Source organism: Pholis gunnellus, assembly GCF_910591455.1.
Source record: "Pholis gunnellus genome assembly, chromosome: 9".
In the NCBI taxonomy this organism is placed as follows: Eukaryota; Metazoa; Chordata; class Actinopteri; order Perciformes; family Pholidae; genus Pholis; species Pholis gunnellus.
This window is the reverse complement of record NC_136535.1, coordinates 1,754,634-1,780,886: the sequence shown is the minus strand read 5'-3', so window position 1 is coordinate 1,780,886 and position 26,253 is coordinate 1,754,634. Positions and strand designations below refer to the sequence as shown.

At 42.0% G+C, this 26,253-nt stretch overlaps 1 protein-coding gene across 10 annotated transcripts in view; it reads left to right on the top strand.

Moving 5' to 3' along the window:
• myo18ab (myosin XVIIIA b) overlaps positions 1 to 26,253 on the top strand; it is a 138,339-nt gene that overhangs the window by 40,244 nt on the left and 71,842 nt on the right. For 9 of the 10 annotated variants that reach the window (XM_079166144.1, XM_079166143.1, XM_079166136.1 and 6 more), the window contains 16 exons: positions 505 to 611; positions 2,180 to 2,356; positions 3,630 to 3,840; positions 4,797 to 4,939; positions 5,031 to 5,131; positions 5,403 to 5,466; positions 6,007 to 6,151; positions 12,967 to 13,137; positions 13,640 to 13,730; positions 16,129 to 16,321; positions 17,286 to 17,372; positions 20,756 to 20,897; positions 20,986 to 21,145; positions 22,092 to 22,278; positions 24,160 to 24,367; positions 25,696 to 25,805. In XM_079166144.1, coding sequence (XP_079022270.1) covers positions 505 to 611; positions 2,180 to 2,356; positions 3,630 to 3,840; positions 4,797 to 4,939; positions 5,031 to 5,131; positions 5,403 to 5,466; positions 6,007 to 6,151; positions 12,967 to 13,137; positions 13,640 to 13,730; positions 16,129 to 16,321; positions 17,286 to 17,372; positions 20,756 to 20,897; positions 20,986 to 21,145; positions 22,092 to 22,278; positions 24,160 to 24,367; positions 25,696 to 25,805 — 2,297 coding nt within the window. The remainder of the gene's footprint in view (positions 1 to 504; positions 612 to 2,179; positions 2,357 to 3,629; positions 3,841 to 4,796; positions 4,940 to 5,030; positions 5,132 to 5,402; positions 5,467 to 6,006; positions 6,152 to 12,966; positions 13,138 to 13,639; positions 13,731 to 16,128; positions 16,322 to 17,285; positions 17,373 to 20,755; positions 20,898 to 20,985; positions 21,146 to 22,091; positions 22,279 to 24,159; positions 24,368 to 25,695; positions 25,806 to 26,253) is intronic. The other variant, XM_079166137.1, reaches the window with a different exon arrangement.

Below are 26,253 nucleotides of genomic sequence, written 5' to 3'. Positions count from 1 at the left end.
TTTTCCTCTGCTTTGAGTATTTATGTTAAGCTAGGCTAACCATGTTGCGGCTCCAGCTTTTGTACTTAACACACAGACATGAGCCTTATTAAGTCTTGTTTATCTTTGAAAGAGCAAATAAGCTTATCACCCAACGGCTGAACTCTTCTTTTCATGATTAGAAAAGCCTGACATTGTGTTCGCTGCTTGTCTCTCTCTGGTGGTGATCCACAGAAACAGGTATTAGACCTAATAATCCAAATATGATCTAATTGTTCCTAATAGGGAATATTTTCTTCGTGCTAGAAACGGGTAGATTATTGGGTGTTAAAAGGTTAGCAGATTCTTTAGTTTTTCTGTTAACAGAGGGGAAAAGTTGTATCGTCTCTTCTGATTCTAAGTGACCGGAGAAGCTCTGGTGGTAGTCTGCAAGCGCCAACGTTTGAAACATGTCTTTGCCTTTGAATTAGCCAGTTAAGATAAACAGATGAGCTAATAGCTACTGTCTCTTTTGTCTCCTCACAGCCACCGTAGTGAAGACAGAGGCTGGCTCCCTGCCAGAGGGCAAGGTGAAGGTCAAACTGGAGCATGATGGGACAATACTGGAAGTGGACGAAGACGACATAGAAAAGGTGAAAGGGAGTTGGTTAATGGCAGCGCACCAGGAGCTCCTATGTGCACTTTGATACAAACTGTTCATCCATTCCAATTAGTTTTTCATATTCACACCTGGGTATGATGAAAATATCATTTAGTATTTTTTATAAATGTTTAGGTATTTTTGATCATTTGGCCTACTGAGGATGTACAGAACACAATTTCTATCCCAGATAGAGACAGTGTATCACAGTATTAGTGATTGCAAGTAATTGTATATGTAATTGATATACTTTTTATTCATTCTAAAAATAAGTGTTACAGACGGTTTAAAGATAGAGAATGAGTTGGTGTCTCATACTTTGTTTTGGTGATGTGTTTTTTGTACATTTAAATTTGACTTTATGAATTATCTCAGTCAAGCCAGGTTTCCACTTCTAATAAAACAGAATGATGGTTAGTTCATTTCACTTCTATGTACAGCTCCGATGGAAGCAGCCTGAAGCAGTCCCTGGGCCCTAATCTCCACCTGTCACTTAGAGCCTCAGAAGGCCTCAGAGGACTCTGGCAGCCAGCAGGAGGGGATGGGTAGAGGAGAGGTCAGACAGGACAGTTGGGAAGTGCGGTAGTTGTTAACATTTGCTTTATGCATAATGCTTTTCCCAATCAGACGTTTCTAAAATCTCTGAAGATGTGTTTAGTGGAACAAAGCAACTATGTTGTTCATGTCTAAATATCAGGACCCAGAGGACAAAACAAGTCCCAGTCATTTAGTTGATGGTGTGATGATGTCATAGACCTCCTGTTTAATGGTCTGTCTGAGAATCTACAGAATCACTATCAGTGTACTCAGAGGGCCCTCTTAACACCGCTATAAATAACAGCTATCAGCATGCATTAACAGCATACCTGATGACATAAGCAGAAAGCTTCCTAATAGAAGACCTCCTTCTTCCTGACCTCCAAATAGACTTTATTATTATATTAATATTCAATTCAATTCCTAGGAGCTATAGAGGTGCATACCGCTCTGGACTAACACAGTGTTGGTTTGGGTCTGCACATGGGATTTGCTGACAAGAACAAAATATGAAATGACACAAACCTTATTCATTTGGTGTAGGTACTCACAGACTCATCAGTTCTATGTTTTTTCTCATAGTTGTGTATGCAACGTATACATGTGATGGCAGAAGGGTTATTATTTCAAATAGCCCACAAATACACCAGCGTCATATTAGAAGATACAGCACTCTGTTTGTCACTGCGGGCTCCAATAGGACAGCGTTGGTCATGATGGTGCACCTCCAGCTGTATGAAGCATCAGTTTGATTAAACAAATGCAAACTTAGAGGCGGTTAAGCTTTAAGAAAGAGAAGGACTTGTGTTTCCTCTGAGGTGTCATCACTCCTCTGGTGCCCCTGACTTTGTCCCTGGATCACCCCACAGTACCACTGGATAAGACGGGTCTAAGCGACCACTGGACCTCAGACATGTTGTATTCAAGCTCCAATCTAATTGAACAGTCCATGGGTGTATCTGGGTACCCGTCTCTCTGTGACTTGTTGAATGGCATCATCTTCATCTCTCTCTCTGTGTGCAGGCCAACCCTCCGTCTTCCAACCGATCAGAGGACCTGGCTTCACTGCTCTATCTGAATGAATCCAGTGTGATGCACTGCCTGAGGCAGCGCTATGGAGGCAACCTCATCCACACCTACGCTGGAACCAATATGGTGGTCATCAACCCACTAAGCACACCCTCCATGTACTCTGAGAAGGTAAGTGTGAGACTGATGATAGGGCAGCACACTGTTTTAGTGCCCATGGTTTTGGAATGTCATATCCTGTGTGCGTGTCTATGTCCTTTTGAATAGCACGAAAAACACAATCTATTTCATAGTTATGTCTCGTCGAACAGCTCCTTTTAAATGGCTGTGTTTGTGTGTGGTGCCACAACATACAGCATCCTGTTCTGTTTAACATTATCTTATCACAATCCTAATCATATCCATCAATAGGACTATACTGAATAGCTCAAAACGTTGACAATCTTAAATTATTATCATTATTATTATTAATAACTCACAGGAGCTCTCTCTGTGTCTCTGACTCGCTCACACATTCAATTCAATATTTGCTTTATTGGCATGAAAGTTTAGAAACAGTATTGCCAAAGCATCAACAAAATTAAAAATACAATAATATTAATACACAATAATATGAATTCATAATCTCTTTCTAGGGCCAGATAACATTCTAATCTACTTTGGCTTTTAGTTTCTTCTTCCCAGTGTTCCAGATGGGTTTCTTTCCATGGTGTTGTAATGTGTTTTACTCTGATTGGTGTTTGGAGAGCAGTGTTGTTGTGAGACTGGTCCCAGTGTGTCTGAGAGGAGGCAGTTAGTCTCAGAACCAACACAGTGAGAGATGCGGCTCTTCAGCACAAGAGTTATAATGCATTTTAAAATAGATGTAATCATTTCTAAAATCCACAACATGCTTTTATCCAACTAAACATTATGTTTTAATGCATATTTGTTGCCGTTTAGCCTTTGAAAAACAACATTTTCTCCCACTTTCCACAGCGAGGAAAATACCTGTATTAAAGGGGCAGTGTAGCAGCAATCTCACACAACCATACATTACATTTCTATAACCACAATAACACAAAATCATATTTCTTAAGGTGATGACTTCACAACATTTGACAACAGACATGTGAAGCTTCATTCTAAAACCTCAAAGCTTTGAATGTAGAAATACAAAGACTTTCCATAACGTTAACTTCTCTTACCACGTTTTGGTGAGCAGCCATATGGAGAACAGAGATGTGGGGGTCACCTCCATGGAGAAGAGACAGAAAACTGGTTTGTAATAAAGGATTCACGATTCACTGGTGCTGATTTGGGGCTCAGCGGGGGGACATACCACTCCACCAGAAACATCTCTGAATCATTCTAGAGACTATTTTGAAAACATCTTAGTTCTGATAGTCTGTTAGCTGTAATCGGTGTAGGAGAAACAATTCGCTGTGTGTATCTTTCGCATCAGGTGATGCACATGTTCAAAGGCTGCCGGCGTGAGGACTCTGCACCTCACATCTACTCTGTGGCCCAGTCCGCCTACCGCAACCTGCTCACCACCCGGCAGGATCAGTCCATCGTGCTGCTGGGCAAGTCCGGTAGCGGCAAGACCACCAACTGCCAGCACCTGGTCCAGTACCTGGTCTCCATCGCCGGCAGCACGGGCAAAATCTTCTCTGGTGAGCCTACAGACGGAGTCATCACATAAATACATTAGATAGAACAGATAAGTAGTCATACAGGACCTACACGTTGATTTGTATAGTGTTGTATCACTGCAGTGGGAACAGATGGAAGTGGGAACAGATGCACTTTATTTGGAGGTAAAACTGTAACTGAACCAACCAGACACGTCACTGTTACTCTGTCATTGCACAGGAAACCTGTGTGTCCTCAACTATGGTAGGAAGCAGGTGGTGGTTCTATAAACTGTGATGGATGTTTATAACAGTCAGTTTGCTTAATAACTTCACTGTTCACCTCGGTCTTCTCTACCAAAACTATGAAAATAAGGCCCAGGTTGCAATACTATATTTTATACTATATAAACTATATTTCTATTCCCAGAAGATTAATCCGAAGTTGTCAAGGTGAAATACGTGGAGGCACTAACAGACCCTCCTGAGGACAGTATTTGTTCACTGTACCTGTGTTTATTCAAAACTTTATACTTTTAAACTCTAATGATGTATATGGCCGAAGTGCCCACTTGAATATTCTGATGTTATGTGTAAATATGTAGTTAAGTATAAGTTTCTGTTCATGGGTTACGATGCAAATGTAAAATGTATAAATCTGTCTGATATGAAGATGTTATGAACAGAACAGGCAGAAATCGTAAAATATTGGTTTCTGAGGTTAAGACAGGTCATTTTACTAAATGTGGTCGACATCTAGTGTTTAAACCACGATGAGCAATGTACGTACAGTGCAATTTATTAGAAATATGCTCAAGCCATATTCTAGATTCTTTAAAGCATTCTGAAAGTCTGTCCACCCCAGATGGAGACAAACTGCTCCAGTATTTAGTGAAAGACAAAGGGCAGAACAGAACGCTGCATTCTCACTCAAAGGTTTGTCCTGATCCCTCTGAACACATAATGAGATCCAGTTTGACATTGTTTTGCTGACCCAGCTGAGAAGTGGCAGGCGGTCTACACCATCCTGGAGGCTTTTGGCAACAGCTCCACCTCTATGAACACCAACGCCAGCCGCTTCTCCCACGTAGTGTCCCTGGACTTTGACCAGGCTGGGCAGGTGGCCTCTGCCTCCATCCAGGTAACACACACACACACACACACACACAGGTGTGCTGTACTGAGGATACCGTAGCAGGACCGTCTGACTCATGCTGTCTCCTCCTGCTTAGACGATGCTGCTGGAGAAACTGAGGGTGAGCAAACGACCCGAGGCAGAGTCCACCTTCAACGTCTTTTACTACATGATGGCCGGAGCCGACAGCAGCCTGAGGTGACTCCTCTAGCACACTATATGAATAGCATAAAGACGGACTCTTTTCTTTCCCAAGGCATTCATTTTTGTGTGATGTTTTGTATGCCTCCGCTTCCATCCGTCCGTCTCAAGGATGAACTGATTAGAATTTAGTGGTCAAAAGTCACTGTGACGTCAAAAAACCCCGATTTCTAGTGTTTATGAACTAAATCAAAAGAAATGTTGTTGAAATTCCTGCACAACAACCTCCTGAGGCTGATCCCAGTACCTCTCTCCTCCTCTCCTCCAGAACGGAGCTGCACTTTAACCATCTGGCTGAGAACAGTGCTTTTGGGATCCTACCACAGTCTAAGGTAATCACACCACATGGTTCCTTTCATATGTTCTACATGTATTTAGCGGAGCCCTATGTTAAAGGCTAATACGCAAGCTTTTGAGGCCGATACCGATGTCTATAAAAAAATCATATGACGATACTGTATATTGGTGGGAATTCATTTTCTTTACACAACCCATAAATAGATACATTTTTGATGAAGTTCCTTTTTTTTTTTTTTTTTTTTTTGCACAATTGCGACCAAGAATGTAGTGGACATTACAGCCAACAAATACACGGTGTTGTGTGTTGTATGCATGTGAAAATACAAATGACATCATTTGAAACACAATGACCAAATATGAAAGAGAGAGGGCAAAAAGAAAAGCGAGAGGGAGAGAAGGAATCAAAATGAATGAAAGCAGGGCGTGATCTGCAATAAGCTCATATTAGCCAATGTATCGGCCGGACTCCAACCTCTATGGTATTTATGAATGAAATAAATATATGGAAGCAGTTGATTGCTGCTGCAACATTTCCACTTCCTGTCAGTTTGATCTGCTCATATCCTCTCCAGCCTGAAGACAAGCAGCGAGCCTCGCAGCAGTTCACCAAGCTGCAGGCAGCCATGAAGGTGCTGGGCATCTCTGGTGAGGAGCAGAAGGCCCTGTGGCTCATCCTGGGGGCCGTTTACCACTTGGGGGCCGCAGGAGCCACTAAAGGTAAGAACTGACTGACTACAAATGCATCAAATCTTGAGTACATCACATCACTGTAAGATGTTCCCATTGTTTGTACTGGTCGGTACATGAAGAGAACATCTGTGTCCCTGACTGTGTGCTTCTGTAGCATTCACCACGGCCCTGGTTACACTTGTCTTTTCAGTGCCACTTTTGTGATCAGGTGCACCAGATGAGAACTCAGCTGTGTCCACATATGTGTATCCATACTTTACACTTCAATGCCTGATCAGATAGTCAAAGGATATATTTCATGGTCAAAGCACTGTAAAACAGTGGATGAACCCTTTTCATTTCTTATAAATTCTTTACATTAAAAGTCTGCCTGTTATTTTGTCATTTGAAAGCTTTTATTTTGAAGCAGCACAATCAGGAAACGGTGATTATGTATGTAGACTGAGACGGCAGGGCTCAGCTGGGCTCAGCTCTCCTCTCTTCCCTTTGCTCTCCTGTGTGGGAGGAAGTTGATGGAGATTGATAAATGGATTGAGTCCACATGCTGTTCACACTCACTGAGATCTGAATTCAATGTGAGCCGGGCCACCTCACAATGTGGTCTGGCTGATCGGATCCCAAAGCGAGGAGAGATCTGATCTCGGAGCGTACCGACTTGTCAGTTAATGCGACCTGGTATGATCGGATGACAAAAGTCACAATGAAGAGACCAGTCTCACCCAGGCCTATCTTGTTGAGGTGTAGAGACCTTTGAGAGGATCACAGGTCAAAGCAGAAAAAGACCCATTGTGGCATAATGACATGGGGCCAAACATAGCCAGCAAGGACCAAACCTATTTAGTGGGCGGGGTTAATCCTTCAGAGGGCCTGAAGGCCCGGCTGGACCGGCTCTTCCTCCCTAAATGACGAAATGTGTGTGTTCTCATCTTGTAATGGAGAATGACACTTTGTCATCAAAGACAAGTCTTTGAGTGTGTATGTATATAAACCTGGTAGATGAAGGGATTACTAGTGATGTCTTTAACAAAATACATGCATGTCATGTCTTTTGTCTTTCTCTGAATCATATCGCTGAAGCTGTGTCAAGCCTCACCTGGTGTGTTCATATCCTATTGGTCCATGCTCAGTATAACACGAGGACTGATCATCCTTTTTCATTAAATGACCCAGTGGGTTTTTTCATGGACGGGAAAGACCAAAAGCACTGTGAAATCCATTTACTGTCCCGCTGCAAGGCTTTTAATTCAATGAACAGGTCGGAGATGTTGGTCATTATTCTCACTCAACCACACATTAGGGCTGGGTGATCAGTATATGACGGATATTAAATAAATACTGCAGTCACAGACAGGTGAAGGCTCAGTGCTCTACTCCAGGGTGAGAACTGGCTAGTTCTGAGTACAGTATATGCAGGGGAGACACAATAATGTGAACACCTGTGAAATATCTCATCTGATTTCATAGCAATGCAATAAATGCTACTTTTGTGATAATGTATGATTCCCATTAACACATAGGCCTACATACATGAACTCTGCATTGAAGCCATCCTGAGCATCAGGAGCAGTGTGGTCTGAGGACTCACTGAGCGACAGCATTTATCAAAGGACACAATCACAGAAACAGGTTGCGTTATAGTGCAGTCCAATCAGACAACACCACTAACAACAGGGTCCTCAGAGAGTTGAATAAACAACAATAATTGTATACATAGTGTGCAAAGTAAAATCTATTGGGTGCCTGAACATGCTACTGTTAAGCTTAGCATCACCAGGGTTTTGGTGGAGGACAAAAAATGTTTCTTTCTTATCCTCAAAAGAGAAGAGCAAAACATATCCGACTGGCGTTGACTTTCTAACAACTGCCACTAGGTGTCAGGCTTGACTCTCTGTAGGCAGCATGCTGACTGTAACAACAACCAGGACTACAGGGTTTTCCTTCAGATGCTGTTTAACCAGCTGGAAAATGTTGGTCAACCTAAAGGGACATGTTCTCACCCTAGTGGTATGTCACCATGCAGATAGTTTTGGTTTTATTTGTCCAGGTTATGGAATATGAAATGTCTGTGTGATAGTTCTGAGAACTCTGTCCACCAGATGTTGGAGCCTGGCTGCAGGGATTTGCTCACACTCAGCGATGTTTGTGCCGATGACGGTCAGTGTCCGGTTCATCCCAAAGGTGTAAACTGGGGTTGAGCTCAGGTTCTCTGCTGGCCAGTCAACTTGTCCCACACCAAGCTGGGAACATAATTAGTCCGTGGGCCAGGCTTTGTCCACACCATATCATAGTGTGATCATGGCCCAAAACCAAACCAAGAAAAACAGAACAGAGAGAGTAGAGCCTAGAGTAGAGTCCACTCGAGGAAATCAGACAATGTTCCTTTGTAATTTGGGTGTTGTAGGGAGCAGATACATGTGGTCAGTAAAGGTCCTGTTAGTCCGCTCTGAGTTAAGCCTCGTACAGTCTGTATGACTTTTGCCGTGATTCGCGTGTATCAGACAGATTTGTGAGATTGGACATTAAAAATCCTTAAATCGCTACAGAATCACAGTTAGTCGTGTCGTTCAAGCTGTCCCCACATGTGGGACTGTCCCAGCCAACATGATCATATTATTAGCTTTCATATGGAAAGTTTCTTCTTGACATTGATAACAGCAGTTGACAAATCAATCTCAACTGAAGCTCCACTCATTCTGGAGCTTTTAATCCTATCACAGTCCTCATGCTCATGGGTTTGCTCATTAACCATGGAAGGGTAAACAAGCTCAGTGTTGCAAGGCAATGTTTGTGTTCTCTTGCTTGGTCGGGCTAGTGAGTCAGAAATCGACTTCCTTTCTACAAATTGTTTTAATAATTAGCGGTTATCAAATAAAAACCCAAATCAAGGTAAATCATCATGTTTAATCTTGATTTAATTAAGTGAATAAATGGTGATCCTCTAACGCCGCCCAACTTATCTCCTGTTTCCAGGGTAATTCAAAATGCTCGCTTGTCCTTTAGCTTATGAACTTTGGCCTCACTCGCCGCCATTGTAACACAAGAGTCCGATCGCAGAGTTGATGTTGTGTGATATGGTCAAAAGCTCAAGAGAAAGCCAGTAAGTTGACTTTGAGTGGAAACATTTTGGTCAAATGTTGGGTGCTCCTTGGAGACAGGTCTTCCTCACACCCAGATCCTGATGCTTCTCCTAATGAAGCCGCTTCAGCTTGTAGATGATGGCTCAAACTCTATCCACACTGAACACTTGGCGTTTGCTGTGGCAGAGAGTGCTTTTGGTCTTTTCCCTTAAGGTTCATGTTATGTGTTCAAGTCTATTCATTTCTTATGATGTTAAGTCGAGGTGCTCACCTCTGCTACAAAACACTGCAGGAGCAGCTTGAAACATGCACACACAAAGACTTCTTGCGTGGTTTTGTTAAAGATTCCTCACTCTGCACAGCTCGTCTGAGCTTAGACGCGTAGTTTTTGTCAACCTGCATCAACATGACAACAGTCTTGGGACAAACTATCTTGTGGCTTGAACAGAGCAACAATAGTGAGATTTGGAAAGTGTTCCGTGTGCGCTGGCTGCTACATCCTTTCAGCTGAGTCTGTTTTGTGTTTGTCTGGGGACTCGTGGTCGTCCACAGAGTACCATTTACCATCCTCTGATACAAACCCGATCCTACAGTGACCTGTCTAACTTCTCAGCTTGCCCTTCCAAAGCACGATGGTGGTGCCAGTGCAGTTTAATGCTAATGTGTATGTATTCCTGTGGCTGTGAATTGATGAATCTATGAAGTGTGTTCTCTCTAACCTCCTCTCTTTGCTTGCATGTTTGCATGCTGTGCCCTATCAAACGCAGACGGAGATGAAGGTAATTGAAAAAACAACACACAAGCTGTTGACTGTTTTTCACTTAAAATCAACTTTATTTCAGAGGCTCTCTTGTTTGTACTTTATGTCTTAATGCTTTTATCATTCCTCCCAGGCCTTAAGACATTAGCATTTTTATTGTTTCTGCTCCTCCTCCCCCTCCTCTCTTCATCTCCCTCTCTCTTGTGTTGTCGTGTTTGCCTCGTGACGACTCTTCCCGCTCCCTGTCTCACCCTTTTCTCTTCCGTGAGATGAAAATCACGGGGATCAGAACTGTCCTTTTAAACTGCTCTCTCTGATGCCTCCCCGTGTCGCCCCACATTCAACTCCCGAGCCGCTGTCACAGTACAACACATTCTCTAAAGCAAAGTAAAGCTTGTTCATTTTCACTTCTCTAGTTAGTGTCTTGACTTTCTTCCACAGAACTTTTATTTCCCAGCTTACCCCGTGTATCCCCGTGACGTTTCTGCTTGGCAGGGGCTCCTGTTGATTCTCTGGCTCTGTGTCTATAAGCTCTTTGATTGGTTGGCTGAGGAGGCTGCCATGTTGCCTTGGTTCCCTCTAAAACACGGGCTTTGAATCTCTTCCAGACCAAATGGAGATGCTCATGCAGACTGATAGTGAGGGTGTGATCAACAGTGATTAGCAAAGATCTAAATCTGAGTTGTTGAGTTTGATTTCAGTGTATTTTCCACCGCATACCATAGAAAACACCAGTTCTATGTGTATATGCTTGATACATTGACTGGGATTTTAAGTCCTGTTTACGTTTTGACCAATTTGTTGCTGCTTTCAAAGTGTTCACTCTTGAATATGTTTTGTTACCACGTTACTGGTGTATGATGGATTTTAACAATGAATAACAATTCAGTAAATTCGATGTATTAATTGAATTCTTTACATCTTTTTTACAACGTTAGGAAGTGAACGATGTTTAAGTGGAACCTGATGTTTCCCCACACATACCAGAATGACCTCAGTCTCTTCCACACATACAGCTTATTAATGAAACACTGGCATCAGATCAGTTCTCGGTACCAGCTGATACCCAAAGTGCTACCAGGACTGAAACAGTCTGACCGGTGCATCCCTACTGGTAAATTGACTTGGACAAGTTAACCATTCGCCAGAGCAATCTCAGCATTTTTTAAAAGGAAAGTATATATTTGAGGTGAGAGCTTGATGTTGATGAAGGTTTAAGAGCCAACATGAGGGACAGAGAGCTGTATGTGGAACCGCATCGAGGTTAGTGTGATGAGTCAATTCTTTCACATGCTTAGACTCACCCATATAAATTCAGCATCATCTCTGTGAAGGTATTCATTCGTGCAGTGGTCGTATTCCCAAACATGTAGAGAATCCTCTCGGAGCTCCTCACTCAGCCAACATTTCTACATCAGGACTCATTCAGGAAAGGAAGGGACAGAAACCTTTCCCTCAGTGAGGAGGTGTGGGTGGTACGGTGATGGGTATTCATTTAAAGAGCTGTGATTGGTTGATCCAACAGAGATAATGAATGCACTCTTGGTGATGATGGGCAGAGAGATGGATAGATCACAGAGACTAGTCTCTATTCAGACATGGTGTAGTTATGAATACATTGAAGCCATAGGCTCACTTTATATTGATTTGATATTAACTTTCATCAGTTTCAGTCTCTAGAAGTAGCAGCGTCAGTCTGCTTGTAAATCTATGAACCAGCCAACGTTCATTTCTGTTCTAGTGTTGGGTGAGAGACGTGAGGACATCTCTAACGTGATGGACCACAAACCTTTTCCCATCTGTAGGGTTTCATTAAGTCTGGAGAATATTTCTCTCTCTCTCTGTCTGTCCACCATTTTCTCCTCTGCTTCAGAAACTCTTCAGACTCTTAAAAGTCCTCCTCCCTCCTCTTTAAGGGCTGAGATGCTTTGTGAAGAAAACGTCATAATACTACGATTCTTCATAGAATTTCATCGCTAGGAGCAACTCATTGCACCAGCAAGCTTCATGAATACAGCCACAGTGGTTCTCAGGCTTTTGTAACTGAAGGCCCCTTTCTGATTGCTAAGTTATTTCCCAGGACCACCTTCCCAAATACATGTAAGGAAAATAAATATCATTTTTCTTTTTACGAACCGATCCGTTTTGTGTCTCTGCATCCAAGGGAACATTAGTTTGTCTCTACCTGATGTGTCCTGGTTAGTGTGGTGATATTCAAACATAAGTGATCATTGAAATGATGCATTTTAATTAGACTTTTATTACTTTATTCGATATAAAATAACTCGCTTTAGAAAATTAGAATTTTCAATTGAATCTAACCAATTGGCAGTACCTCCAGGGCCATCGCCTCCAGCTTTTATTACAGTACAATTATTTCACTGTCTTTACATTATGAGTGGCATTTCATTTTTCTCCTAGTTTTCTGCCACTTTCAATGGTTAAAGTGGCTGTAGTTAAAACAAATGTAGGTGTCATGTGTTACCATGGACTAAACGTTAGTTATTTCCATGTAGTGTGAGAATGAAATCCTTCCTCATTTACTGTCAGTCTGCCATTTGTAGTACGCTGCTATCTGATGGCATTATGAACAATAATAAAATGTTCTGTTGATGGAAAAAAGTCAACATCAAGTATGACTCTTAACACCTCAGCTGTCAGTTGTAACATTAGTCCCACAGTGGTTTCCCCACTCCACTTCTGTCAGCACACACAGAGAATGGCTCCTATGGATAGACACAGGCTTCCTGGGTTACTGTGTATATGTATATGACAATAATATCCTAACTTTAAAGACTGAGACTACAGTTAATACGGTTAGTTCTAGCTCCGAAAAATACAAGCACTAAGCAGCTGACAGAAACCTCACATTAAACCATCCTTTGTACCTTGTTCTTCCTCTGCCCTCTTCATCTTTCTGCAGCTGGTATCTTCATGAACTTTCCTCCTCAGGTCCATGTTGAATATCTTTTTCTATTTCAAACATGTTTTGACTTTCTTTTCAGCGGGTCGGAGGCAGTTTGCCCGTCACGAATGGGCCCAGAAGGCGGCCTACCTGCTGGGCTGCACCCTGGAGGAGCTGTCCTCTTCTATCTTTAAGCACCAGGCTAAAGGACTGCAGCACTCCACTTCCTTCAGAGGAGGACCGGACGAGGCCGGCCAAGGAGACAGCTCAGGTAGAAACTCTCTTTGTAAGATCCTGTTGGCTTTTCACAGAAAATCTGATTGGTTCAGTTGTGGTTGTCCTCCCCGATATGATGAACAGTTTGGAGAAGTGCACTTTAATTAGGATCATATGAACTGTACCATTGATTCATACTGACTTGTTTGTGTGTGGGATAAGATATAGTCTCAAATGATGATTTCAATCTGGAAATCTACTAAGAAAAAAAACTAAGAATATGACCAAACTTTTGTTTGATGCCAGCTTTTGGTAATTGACAGTTCTAAGTACTAAACACATTTAGGTCTGTACCCAAAAATAGTTGAGGTTTGATAGTCATCCCTAGGTGGTTGTTTTCTAGGATTGTTTCCTAGGTTTCAAATAAAAGCATTAAGTTCTTGGAGAAAAGTCCTCTAAAACACCTGCACTGACCCTGAGCAGAGGGTTTCAGCTGCAGACTGTCAGGTCCTTCATCTGGTTCTTGTTGGCTCTGACTCTGCTCTCTTGTCTCTCAGGCTCTAAGGTCACAGCTCTGGAGTGTTTGGAGGCCATGGCATCCGGACTCTACTCGGAGCTCTTCACTCTTGTCATCTCCCTAATTAACAGGCAAGAATATTCCAAATGTTATTTTATTATTTTTTATTCAAAAATCATTCATGATAATTATTAAAAACAGTTCTGGCTCAAAGTCTCTTTCTCTAAAAACTCTCTGGTATCAGATCGGTACTCGGTGTCGGCCGATGCGTAAGTTTAGGTTTCGTTGTTTCGAGATTGTTTGGTGCAACAGAAGAGTTCTGCAACGCCATTGTTTTGAGGACGAATGCTTCTGTGTTGGAAAGCTGCATCACCAGTGTAGCCACGTAGTTACTGACGCATATGTTGTTACCACAGCAACCCATGTAGATGTGCTGTTGATGTCTGGTACACACAAATACGATCTGAACACTTGCAAATAACAGGGAGCACAGTCTGTCTTATGTATGTGATTTGAGATTTGGCTGCAGTCTGAACATTGTTCCACTTCAGCTCCTTTCAGAGCTTACACATCTATTGAACGCTTCAACTGTTATGTCAATTCCCTTCAGAAGAACTCTAGTGATTTCCTTTCAATCTTTTTTCTAATTCAAAGCAACAACATTTGGTTGCCCATTTGTTACCAAAAATCTGAAATGTTTGTTCAAGCTTTAATAAGGTTAGCATGTACTGCTTTAAAAACAAATAGTTTTACTGTGTATGGTATACACCAGTGGGGGGCTGTGCATTTTATACCTGGGCCTTCACTGCTGTCCTGCAGCTGAAACACCTCATTGTGACGCCACAGCTACGGTTATTATTTGTTTAGTGTAAAAATGAAGCTCAACACCTATAAATACACTAACTGCAGAGTGCAGATACATGAATACGCCGAGACTGCTCTGACTGCAGCGCGAGGCTGCTGTGTGAGTAACCGCCTGTGAGTGCTTTGTGGCGGCTCACGGCAGCACCCGCTGCTCGTTCACGAGAGTGCAGAACGGTTTATGCTTTCACGTCAGAGTCAAAACACCAGAAAAGTCTCCAACAACACCAGAACAAGTCGCTAGATTTGTCGCTAGTAGCTTTTGACAAAAAAAGTCACCAAGAGGGTTTGGAAAGTCGCCAGATTTAGCGAGAAAGTCGCCAAGTTGGCAACACTGGCACCAACTAAATGTGTCCCCAGTGCAACATAGGACGTAACAATAGTTCTTATCACATATAAAACCAAACAAAAATCCATCTTCATAAAAACAAGTTGTACAATTAATAATATATAAACATGCATATTAAAGCTACTGCTGATGTAAAAACAAAAGCAGTTAACTTACCAAAGCTGCTGTTCACTAAAGACAAAGTCAATCCTCCTTTCTTTGTTAATAAAGAGTTTAATCTCACGGTTGTTCACTACATCCGTGCGTTTTAGTTCCAGTAAGAAGTCCTTCTCGATTCATGGACGCCAGTGAAGACAGTCGAGCCTCCCCAGTTGTATTTCCTGAATACGTTTTAATGTGTTTGAGGCTGAACATGTCGCTCCACAGAGGCAGCAGATATTGGGATTGTCACCGCCCAACATGTCACGCTAGCCCACTGACCAATCACGTATGGCTAGGCCAGTTAGAAGGCTCTGACACATCAAAGAATACGCCCAACATGTCAAACTAAAGATCTGATTGGTTGAAGACTATGACAATCAACAATATCGTCTCCATTCACTTAAACTGCAAAGGGATTCACTTGTGGGTCTGCAGGCCTGGGGCCTCTCTTCTTACCTAGAGACACAGAGGTGAAATCTGATTGGATAAAAGCTCTACTTAAAACAAGCTGCACTGGAAGCAGAGCAACTGAGGAACACAGTAGCTGTGCAATGAGAGAATAAGATAATGGCCCTATTGTTTTGAATCCTCCTCTTTGCAGTAAACCATTAGTCCTGCCAGTGTTGTACGGGTGGCTGTGAAACTATTTGTTCTTTCATTCATATTGTACAGATTTGTCTCAAAATGGTCAGCTGCAGTTCTTTTGTAAACCCTGCACACACAGTGTTACTCACAGATATCAGTTCTAACTGTGGGAGTTTACTTCTCGTGTGACTGTAAAAATGCTCTGCAACATTTCCTTCTTGAAAAGTGAGCAGATTCAAACCGACACTCTGAAACAAGAAGATGTAACAGTGTACAGGTGTCTTTAACGGTGGCCCAGAGGGTCAAAACACAACATTTTCTGAAATGTCATTTTGTTTCAACCCTCCGGGCCACCGTAGACTTTGTTCTTTTATATGATCAGCAATTTCAAGGTCAGCTTCAAAGCAACAGTCCACAAACCAATGGCTGACGTCATGAAGAGTACGTCCACTTCTCATACACAGCCTATGGTTAAAGCTGAACATATTTCTCTGTATTATATCATTGTAAATTGAATGTTTTTGGACAAATCAGCAGCTTCCCTGTGTCAAAGCTTCATCACTAAAGCTTCATGATATGCGTGTGTCCCTCAGGGCTCTGAAGTCCAGTCAGCACTCTCTGTGTTCCCTGCTGATCGTGGACACTCCGGGTTTCCAGAACCCTCGGCTGGCTCAGCAGCAGCGGGCAGCCACGTTTGAGGAGCTCTGCCACAACTACACCCAGGAGAGGCTGCAAACCCTGTTCCATGAACGCACCTTCGTCCAGGAGCTGGAGAGATACAAGGAGGTGCTGCTGGGCCGACAGAGCTCAACAATAAGCATGGACAGAACATACACATATTAACACATTAGATTTTCTCTATCTTAAGTGAAAATATTCTCAGTTAAATGAAGTCAATGGTAAACAAAATGATATATGTTCTTTTTATTTACTTTCTCAGCTCTAGTGACATCTACCCATGCAGATAGTTTGTGTTTTGAGATGCCAATAGACTCCGATACGGTGGAGGCCAATGGAAATGGATTGGTGTGCATGGCATTGGAAAATGACATTTAGCAGCTCTAGATAATCCACAGAACACATCGGCTGCGGTCAGAGAGTCTTATTGCTTAGGAAGGTTCCTAACTGAGTTAAATGACCCGGAAGCATGAAGTGGCAATCTTGATGTCACTGTACCTACTCACTTCCTGTGTTTCACATTTGTTAAAGTTGCTAAAAAACACAAAAAAACCCATCAGTGTGTCAGATTCTCTGAGCACTGTGGTTCTCTTCACAGTTGTCCTAATTATTCTCGTCCACATCTTTACCTTGACCTCATGACCTTCTGTATCAAGGAGAAGGGGTTAGGAAAAGACATAGGACGTCTTTTTTTTTGTTACTATTTGATCGCAGCTACTGCATTCAACAGTTTGGTAGTAGTTCCAATGAAGACTGTTCACATCAGAGTCTTGGGGTTATCCTGGATTCCATGCATCTCCATTGTTTTGGGTGGAAGCCGATACCTCAGAGACAGATATCATAAAACTGTCTGCATGGATAGACACATTCAAAGACAAATCAGCTTAATTATACTGCTTTGCAAAATCAAATAAGAAATATTTTAGAAGCAAGCATTGCGCTCATTTCAATCAAATGTACACTCACCCAATCCAGTCCAGTATTGGCTCATCTCATAATCCACCTGTTGATTCATTGATGATCTCATCTCCTGTAGGTTACTAACCTAAGCCTTTATCCCTCCTGCATCTAGGAAAACATAGAGCTTGCTTTAGATGACATAGAGTCCAGTACCTCACTGTCTGTAGCAGCTATTGACCACGCCTCAAGCCAAGCTCTGGTAAGCACAAGAAGCATCACTCCACTGTCTCTGTTTCAGGCATCTCTCTCTGTGCATGTGACGTCATTGTGTTTGTAAAAAGGGATGGGCTCTACAAAACATTTCACTGTTCACCTGCCAGCTGTTTACACTTCCTGACATTGTGCCAAATTAAATGTTTAACCTTAAATAATGACAGAAGCAGACCGGGCACATTTGTATGCTTTGCCAGGCCTGTTGCTTCCATCCAATTAGTTTGTCCCTTTGTGATTGTGTCTCATTTTTTTCTAATTTGCTTCCTTTTGGAATTCGTCCCACGTCAGAAAATTAATTGGATACAAGTTTGCGATTTGTTTCCCTCTTGTTGGCTTGAGTGGGTCCCTCTCTCTCTACTCATCAGTTGGCCTCATAATGCGAAGCCCATTCAAATTGTTAGTGGTGAAAATATGTGTGGCACCTGCCCTTGGCAGACAATTTGCAGCATTGACGTGTATTGGCTTGAGCAAGTAGCATTAACACGTGTTACTAAATGCCTGGGGATAGATTTGTTTTGAAGTTGATTGCAAAAATCAAAGGTTAACATGCCGCTGTGTACGTGTGTGGAAGTGGAAATCACAGTTTAAGCTCTGATGAAACATATTAGCAGCATCAGCAACAAAGAGAGATACAAGTTACTTTATTCTTGCCTCGCGACAGTGTTGGTAGTAATTGTTTAGGTACAGCATTGTAGCTGAAGTGCAATGATTGTTGTACCAGTGCAAACAAGTCCAGTTTGAGCTCAGTTCAGTCCGGTGCCTGCAGAGCGATACAGGTCGGGGGGGGCTAAGAGTTCTGACTGCTGTAGGAAAGAAGAGGAGACAAGAAGAAGAGGCACAGCCGTGTAGGGAGGACTCCAAGGTGCATTGATAGGTCAATAAAGTTCAAGACAGTGTGGCTGAACACATGCCTTCACTTTTCAATTGCAAAGTCAACGTCCAGAGTCTTCGTTGACTTTTCTTCTTGAGCAGTTTTATGGCAGGAACAGCAAAACCACTCCCATCTGAACAACTATCCTTATTATTTAATTTATTTTATCAAATGAATACTCATTACTTACGTGGCTATTTAATTCTTCCATATTTGACCACTGTGCTATCTTATCTGCAGAAAGATATCAAACAGTTCATATAAATCCCTGAATAGAACCTGATCAATTAAAGATGTAATGTAGTGCTGGGCGGTGTGACCAAAAATGTGTATCACGATATTTTTTACGATTCTGGCGGTTTCACAGTATATCACGGTATTTTTCATATTTTTTTTATAGGTTTATAGTGGCTTACTCTACTGTCAGGAGTACATAGAATATAAAAACATGTTAATGTCATCGTGTATAAAGGCTTTGCTTACTATAGGGTTTGTTCGTATAATGTTGGGATAGCAGTTTGGCTGAAGTATTTTCGCCCCGGTAAGACTTACCTTGAATCCAGTAGTCATTGCTCTGAGTCTTTCTTGACTGTCTGTAGCGGGACCATGTCCTTGCAGAGCTGGATTGTTATTGCGTTCGTAATGTCGCTCCACCGCTTGCTTTTCCTGTCATATGCTGCCTCGATGTCTGACCCATCGGCTTCACTTTCACTCGCACTAACGTTACTGGTTGATGGCCTGAATCCGAAGGTAGTAATCACACTCTTGGTATTCCAACACGTGTTTTCTGCTGAGGTGATGGAGTAAGTTGCTCGTGTTACCACCAGCGGTAACAACAGTGGCTCGACAAACTCGCAAAACGTCGGATTTTTTAAAACCAAAACACTTCCAAACAGCAGACACAGCTCCTCTCTTGGGCACAGACTCGATGGGTGCATCTCCAGTGTGTCTTTGTTCATCCTGCATAGCTCTGTTCTGTTCTTTAATGTAGCGTTACTGTAGCGACGGAGCCTCTCCCAGCTGTTAGCAGACTGTTGTGCTACCGGGCTAGCTAGCGAGCTGTACCCAGCATTAGCAATATTATTTAATTATTAGTATTACAAATTGTTTATTTGTCACAAACTGTTGTGTCGTGGTGTTTTGCCCTGTTAAAGAGCGTTAGTTGTGTGTTATTAACTGTTGTGTTATAACCATGACTAGGGGTCCCTCTCAATACACATAAGACAACTAGCTCCGACCGTAGCGCCCTCAGCGGCGAACAATATATTTAGCTGCCTGTTGAAGAGTGACAGCAGTTGTTTTCTGCAAAGCACCGGTATGACGGTGTGTGAAAAATTCATATCTTACAGGAAATTATAACCGGTATACCGCCCAGCACTAGTCTGGACCCCATCTGGCCTCCGTAAATGTACATTTTTCACCCCACATTTGACCGCCAATAACATGTAATTATTCATATAGGCAGTGATAGCGGCAGGCGGAGGACAAGGTGCTGCTGTCCTCCTCTAAGGACGGAACCTCTTCTATCAATTTAATATCACCTTTTACACTTTCTAAACAATGACGACGTACTTCAGTGTGAACATGCAGTTTGGCAACAGAAGAACGGCGGAGTCCAATAGCTTGTCAAGCTATGTAAGAGCATTGACCACCAAAGATGGTGAATGCAACCTAAACAGTGACTTTACAGACCGTGTGATATGAGTGAGTGGGTAGAATACATTAGCAAGTGCCCAATATTTAGTGGTCAGATTTATACATGTAGTTATTTGAGAAACCTGTAACGTTACACCAGAAATTCAAGCGAACAAGTCAATAATGTTTCCAACTCCGTTATCTGTGGTCATGTACAGAACGTCAAACACCATGACACAGACTCATCTTCAGTGATGTTCACTCTTTCATAAAAGCATAACACTTGGAACACTAGTGCGGTACAATCCAATGGAAACATCCCATTGGCTTTTTGTGGAGGGAACTAGTGCGATGCTCACGTCCTGTTAATACGTCAATGATACGTTCATTATACATTCAATGATACCATCTTAAACTTTTTGGGGGATTTTCGAAATTACAAATTGTAAACAAAGCAAATGAATGTAGTCAAAATGTAGTGAAAACAAGAGAAATATTTTTGGTCACATATCTTCCCCCAGAAACCAAGTAAAAAAGAGCCATCAGTGCAATCCATAACAAGTGACAAAAGTCACCATCTCTCTCGAGCAGTGTCTCCCTCTCCCCTCAGAGCTCTGATTGGTCAGGGCCCAATGTGACCATCTTAAAAGGCAGAAAAAGAATAAACGGTGAAATATAATGTTGACTTGCAGTGTTGGCTTTAATCTATTTTCTTGTTTTTTGAGCAAAAAGCATTTTTTTTTTAAATGTACGACACAATGTAATATCTATTTTTTACCTGCACGTTGTCTCATGATCTTAAGGTCAAAGTGTTTTTGAAGGAACAAACAGGGCCCATCTCTGAGTGTTGCTTTCTGTCACAGGTCCGGACTCTGGCCAGGACGGATGAGGCTCGAGGCCTCCTGTGGCTGATGGAGGAGGAGGCTGTTCAGCCTGGAGGATCAGAGGAAACCATGCTGGAGAGACTCTTCAGCTACTACGGCTCTGCACAGGGAGAGAACAAAGGTGAGACCTCAACAGTAGGCTCCTGTAACAACAGACAGCCCGATCATACTCCTGACCTCGTGGAGGGAATGTTTCCTGTGTGTTGCAGGAGCCGGTCTGCTGCTGCGAGGAGAGAAGCCCCACCTCTTCCTGTTGGGCCACAGCCACGGGACAGACTGGGTGGAGTACAACGCCCAGGGCTGGTTGAGCCACGCCAAGCACAACCCTGCCGCCCAGAACGCTGCCACTCTGCTGCAGGACTCCCAGAAGTACGACCACTCACACACAAGCAACATCCACTTTTTAGAGTTAGTGGGGATTAGTAGTCAGTGCTGCTCTGTTTATATGCTGCACATCCATGTGTTCAAATGTGTTTCCAAAAGTGAGCTGTCGTGTTTTTGTTATCTCTTTAAATGGAGCAAACTGAAGGAGTGAAACCAAACTCTTTCTGTGCTCCAGACGATTCCTGGACACTGAAGCCCATGTCATAACCATCTTTATTTGAGAAATTACTTGTGAATTTAAGAGTAAATAATTAGAGGAGTTCAGCCAAATTACAAAAAGAAAACACTCTTTCATTCTACTGTCGTGGTATCTATCCATGCAGATACTTGTGGTTCTATTTTTCCAGGTTTTGAGATATCCGTCTCTGAGATTTCTGCTTTCACCCTGATACAATGGAGCTGAATGGAATTATTTGTAAACCATAATTCAGTATTTATCATTTTAAGAACTAATGTTAAACTAACGTTCACATGCACTAACATGCACTGAAAGACATTACTCCTCTATATTCACGTAGATAATAGATGTGTTAAGCTGCATTAAGGCTCTAAATCCTGTATGTAGAACTTTAATACATTCATGAACTTAGATCCAACTTAGACAATAAATAGCTTGGAGATTTATAATCAGTTTCACAAATGTTTATTACAAATGATAAAGCTAAACTATAATCATCCAAGTCATCTTAGAATTGATTGAATTCCTCACCTCAGCATCTGTCATTTTAAGTTGCTTGTCCCTTTATATGCTCTTCTTTTTAATTCACAAGCATTTTCCGCATTTCTTCTGATGTCAATTGTACGGCTTCAATTCCTCAAAGCAAAACAGACACTTCAGATCATTTGTTTGAAAAATAGAAATGAATTCAGCTATCATGTGCATGTGTCACGTACATGCATACAAATGCACTTCATCCCTCCACCACCACAGGAAAAACATCAGTGGGCTGTTTATGGGCCGGGCCAGCGGGGCCACGGTGTTGTCTGGCTCCATCGCTGGTCTGGAGGGCAGCTCCCAGCTTGCCCTGCGACGAGCCACCAGCATGAGGAAGACCTTCACCACAGGCGTGGCCGCTGTCAAGAAGAAGAGCCTGTGTATCCAGGTCAAACTCCAGGTGGTAAGTGGAGCAGATGGGGATTCAAACGTGTACTTCATTCATCAAAAGCCCTACTAGTCAGGTCAACGGTAAACTTAGTTTACAGTGTTAAATGGTGAAATTATTGAAATGGTAAAAAGGACGGACTGGAACAGCTCTCCAATGTGACTTAATGTTGCCACAAAGACGTTTTGGGCAAGACGTCCTTCCTCTAAATTATTTAGATTTCGTTAAGTACAATTTCCTTTAAGGAAAATTGTATTAAATAGTGTAGGTAATGTAACACCACAAGCTGCCTTGATGCAGGTTTAGAGTTTCCTCAAAATGCGCCTATGACCTGGATTCTTCCATCCACCCGAGGCCCTGCTAGTGGTACATCATCCAGCTCCACCAGTCCACAGACTTCTTAGCTTACTGTTTTGATATTTTAAAAAAATCAACTCAGTGCACACTTGGGTTTCAAACCCTTAACATCTGTGAGGAGGTTCTGTGATTTTAGTTCTGGGTATTCAGATACTGAATATTTGCTGGATATGGCTTATCCATGTTAAATACTGATTCCTAGTCACTGTTTGAAACCGTGTCAACACAGTTTGTACACTGTCTAGATTAGAACAATCCCATTTTGTCTCCACCTGTGCTAAAGAATGTTTGAAGAATGATTTGAATGTGTCCTCATATCAGCTGACGTCCTAAGCTTTGATGTTGGACTCTATCAGGAGAGAAAACCTTCAACTGCTGCTTCCCTTACTTTTATCCACAGAAATCTCAAATGTTCATGTGTCATGTTTCATAAACGCAACAATATACTGTAAGTATAACAAAATATGCCATTTTAGAAATAGTTTGTAAGCATTTAAAGAGGTTTTGTATTCCACTAAGGACATCCTAACTGCATTTGTAAAGCCCCTGCTCACCCCTAGTCCACACACAGGTCTTTGTATTTATGTTGTGGACTGCATTTATTGACATTTCTTTACCCGTCTGTTGCTTTTGTTGTACATGGACATGCTAACTATGACAATGTCACACAAATGTCTAATGGATAAAATAATGAAGTGATGACACTTTGGACAGACATAGATGTGAACTGTAATTTGACTGTTGGCCGGTAATTGTAGTCAGTGCCGAGAACTTGGTGACTTATACACTACCGTTCAAAAGTTTGGGGTCACCCAGACAATTTCATGTCAATTTTCAGTTTCTTCGCAATTTCTCTCATGGAATAGCTTCATTTCTAAGAACAAGAATAGACGGCGAGTTTCACATGAAAGTTCTCTTTTTCTGGCCATGTTGAGAGTATAATCCAACCCACACATGTGATGCTCCAGATACTCAACTAGCTCAAAGGAAAGCCAGTTTTATAGCTTATAACTGTTTTCAGCTGTGCTAACATATTTGCACAAGGGTTTTCTAATCATCAATTAGTCTTCTAAGGCGATTAGAACACTGGAGTGATAGTTGCTGGAAATGGGCCTCTATACTCCTATGTAGATATTTCATTAAAAACCAGACGTTTCCACCTAGAATAGTCATTAACCACATTAACAATGTATAGAGTGTATTTCTGATTAATTTAATGTTATCTTCATTGAAAGAAACAGTGCTTTTCTTTGAGAAATAAGGACATTTCTAAGTGACCCCAAACTTTTGAACGGTATTGTATGTCCCAGCGTAGCTCCACCTAACTTAAACCTGACTAGAGGTCTAATCAGCCAGAGTAATTGACAACACCTGTGTGTGTGTGCGCGCAAGTTTTCATTCAGCTCCTGTAGGTTGCATACAGATGGCTGACTGCCACAAAGTGAAGAGAACGTTATGAAGCTACGAGAAGGAACATGAAGCTGTTGTTCTATCACCAAGCAGAAGCTGATATCTGAGCCCCCTCCTCTCTGTCTTTAGGATGCTCTCATTGATATGGTGCGTCGTTCCAGGGTTCACTTCGTCCACTGCCTGCTGCCCAAAGCAGAGGCAGTGGGTGGTGGAGGTGAGCCCCGTGTGACGCATGGAGAGAGCCCGGACTCAGGCCTCATGACTTTGGACGTGAGCCTCCTGAGAGCTCAGCTCCGAGGCTCCAAGCTGCTGGATGCACTGCGCATCTACAGGCAAGGTAATAAAGCTCTTTTGAAAACTTTAATATGAATGAAATAAGAACTATTTTACATGAAAATTGTGAGTTAACTGAGGAGTACTACTTATTCTCTGAAAACAGTTTTCTGCTAGTTTTCATGTCAGATGAAATAATGATGTCATAGTGATGTCAGTTATCTGGGATGGGACCTGTGTTACAAACTAATGGTATACAATACAAAATATATTCATCTTTACAGGCAGTAAGGTCTAAGGAATAGACGTATTATGTTGCATGATGGGAAATATCGGATCTGATGAATCTTGTAGCTTGGTCAATACTAGAGGTGTGGACTGACTGAAATGGAACTGCTGTGAATTGATTTTCATCCCACCTATGGAACAGAGTATCTGTTGGTAACTTTCTTTATTCTGGACTCTTATGACTTGTGGGGGGACCACAGGGCTCAGTATTTGGCCCGGTTTTATTCAGTTTGTATCTGCCTTCCTTTTGCTGTTGTGTAGGTCATTTCAACCATTGTTATGCCGATGACACACCGTTTTATGTGTCATCTTATCCTGAAAGTCTGCCATCAAAAACTGGATTCTGTTTGACTTCTTACAATTCTTATAAAACTGAAGTTTCACTCCCCATCTTTGATTGGAAAACTTTGGTTTGCATTTCTGACCTTTCAACACCTTATCAGCCATGTATTATGTGTACACCTCTGAATCGTTTTGTTGTGGTGATATAGAAATACAACTTACTGTCTTACTCAGCGTTAAAAGTCCGAATAGTAGGACCTCTGTTAGTTTGATTTTGACTGTCGTCTCTTACGAATCTCCCAACTTCATAGAAGTTTAATATTAAATCACTGCGGTGAACATCACAGGATCAGTGCGGTGACATAAAGGATAGTGGCCTATGTTTTGAAAGGGTTAGGGTAGAGTAGTCCTTAAAACTGGTGTATTCTAACAGAGAGCATTCAACTTTGATCTCAGATCTACTGTCTGATACAGAAGTTACAGTAATCTCATCATTTTAATCCAGTGAAGAATTTAACTTCGGGAGAGTATCTGAAAGGATTCTGATAACCTGACCATAGCTGAGGACAAATGAAGTCTTCATTCAAAAGTGTATACTTTTATATCGTTCTAACTGTTCCTGCTTCTCTAAAAGCTTCAGCTCATTTCCACCTTTACCACATTTGTTTGCTATTAAGTCTGTTGAAGGGTTGTATGTTTCCTATAAATAATAGTTGACCATGGACACGTTGTTGGCTCTCCACGTGCTGCAGACGCTCCTCTAAGCTCAGTGTTTCATGTTTCTGTGCTGTCCTCTCTGGTCTGCTCTCTCCCTGCCTCCAGGGTACCCAGACCACATGGTGTTTTCTGAGTTCCGCAGGCGCTTTGATGTCCTGGCACCACATCTCACCAAGAAGCATGGCCGCCACTACATTGTCACAGATGAGAAGAGGGTGAGTGTGTGGCTGGGTAGTGACTGTTCATATGATGGAAACTTAAGATGTTAAAAGAATTTACACACAAGTATGATTTGGTTGTTGTAGTTTTTATTTATTTTTTATTATATTTTTAATAATAATTTAGTCAACAAAAAGACTAAAACCAATAAGTGCTAGTCAGTCCCTCTACCTTGTCAGTGGCTCTGAGCTCTCTCTTTCCTCCTGAAGGAGGCTCAAGAACTTCCTAAAACAGCTGGTCACTGTAGTTTTTATCAGATCTTACCCAAACGGGAGGCAAGAGTGTATTTACTATTTACAGCAGTGGATTAATCCACATTTGGTGCTCTGGTAAGTATTTGGGGCAATATGTGGGAAGGGGAGGTAGTATGGCAAAAATGTATCAAGATGTTTTTCAGGCAGGTTTACAATCTACAGTCTTATTACAATTCTTATTCTGTTAGTT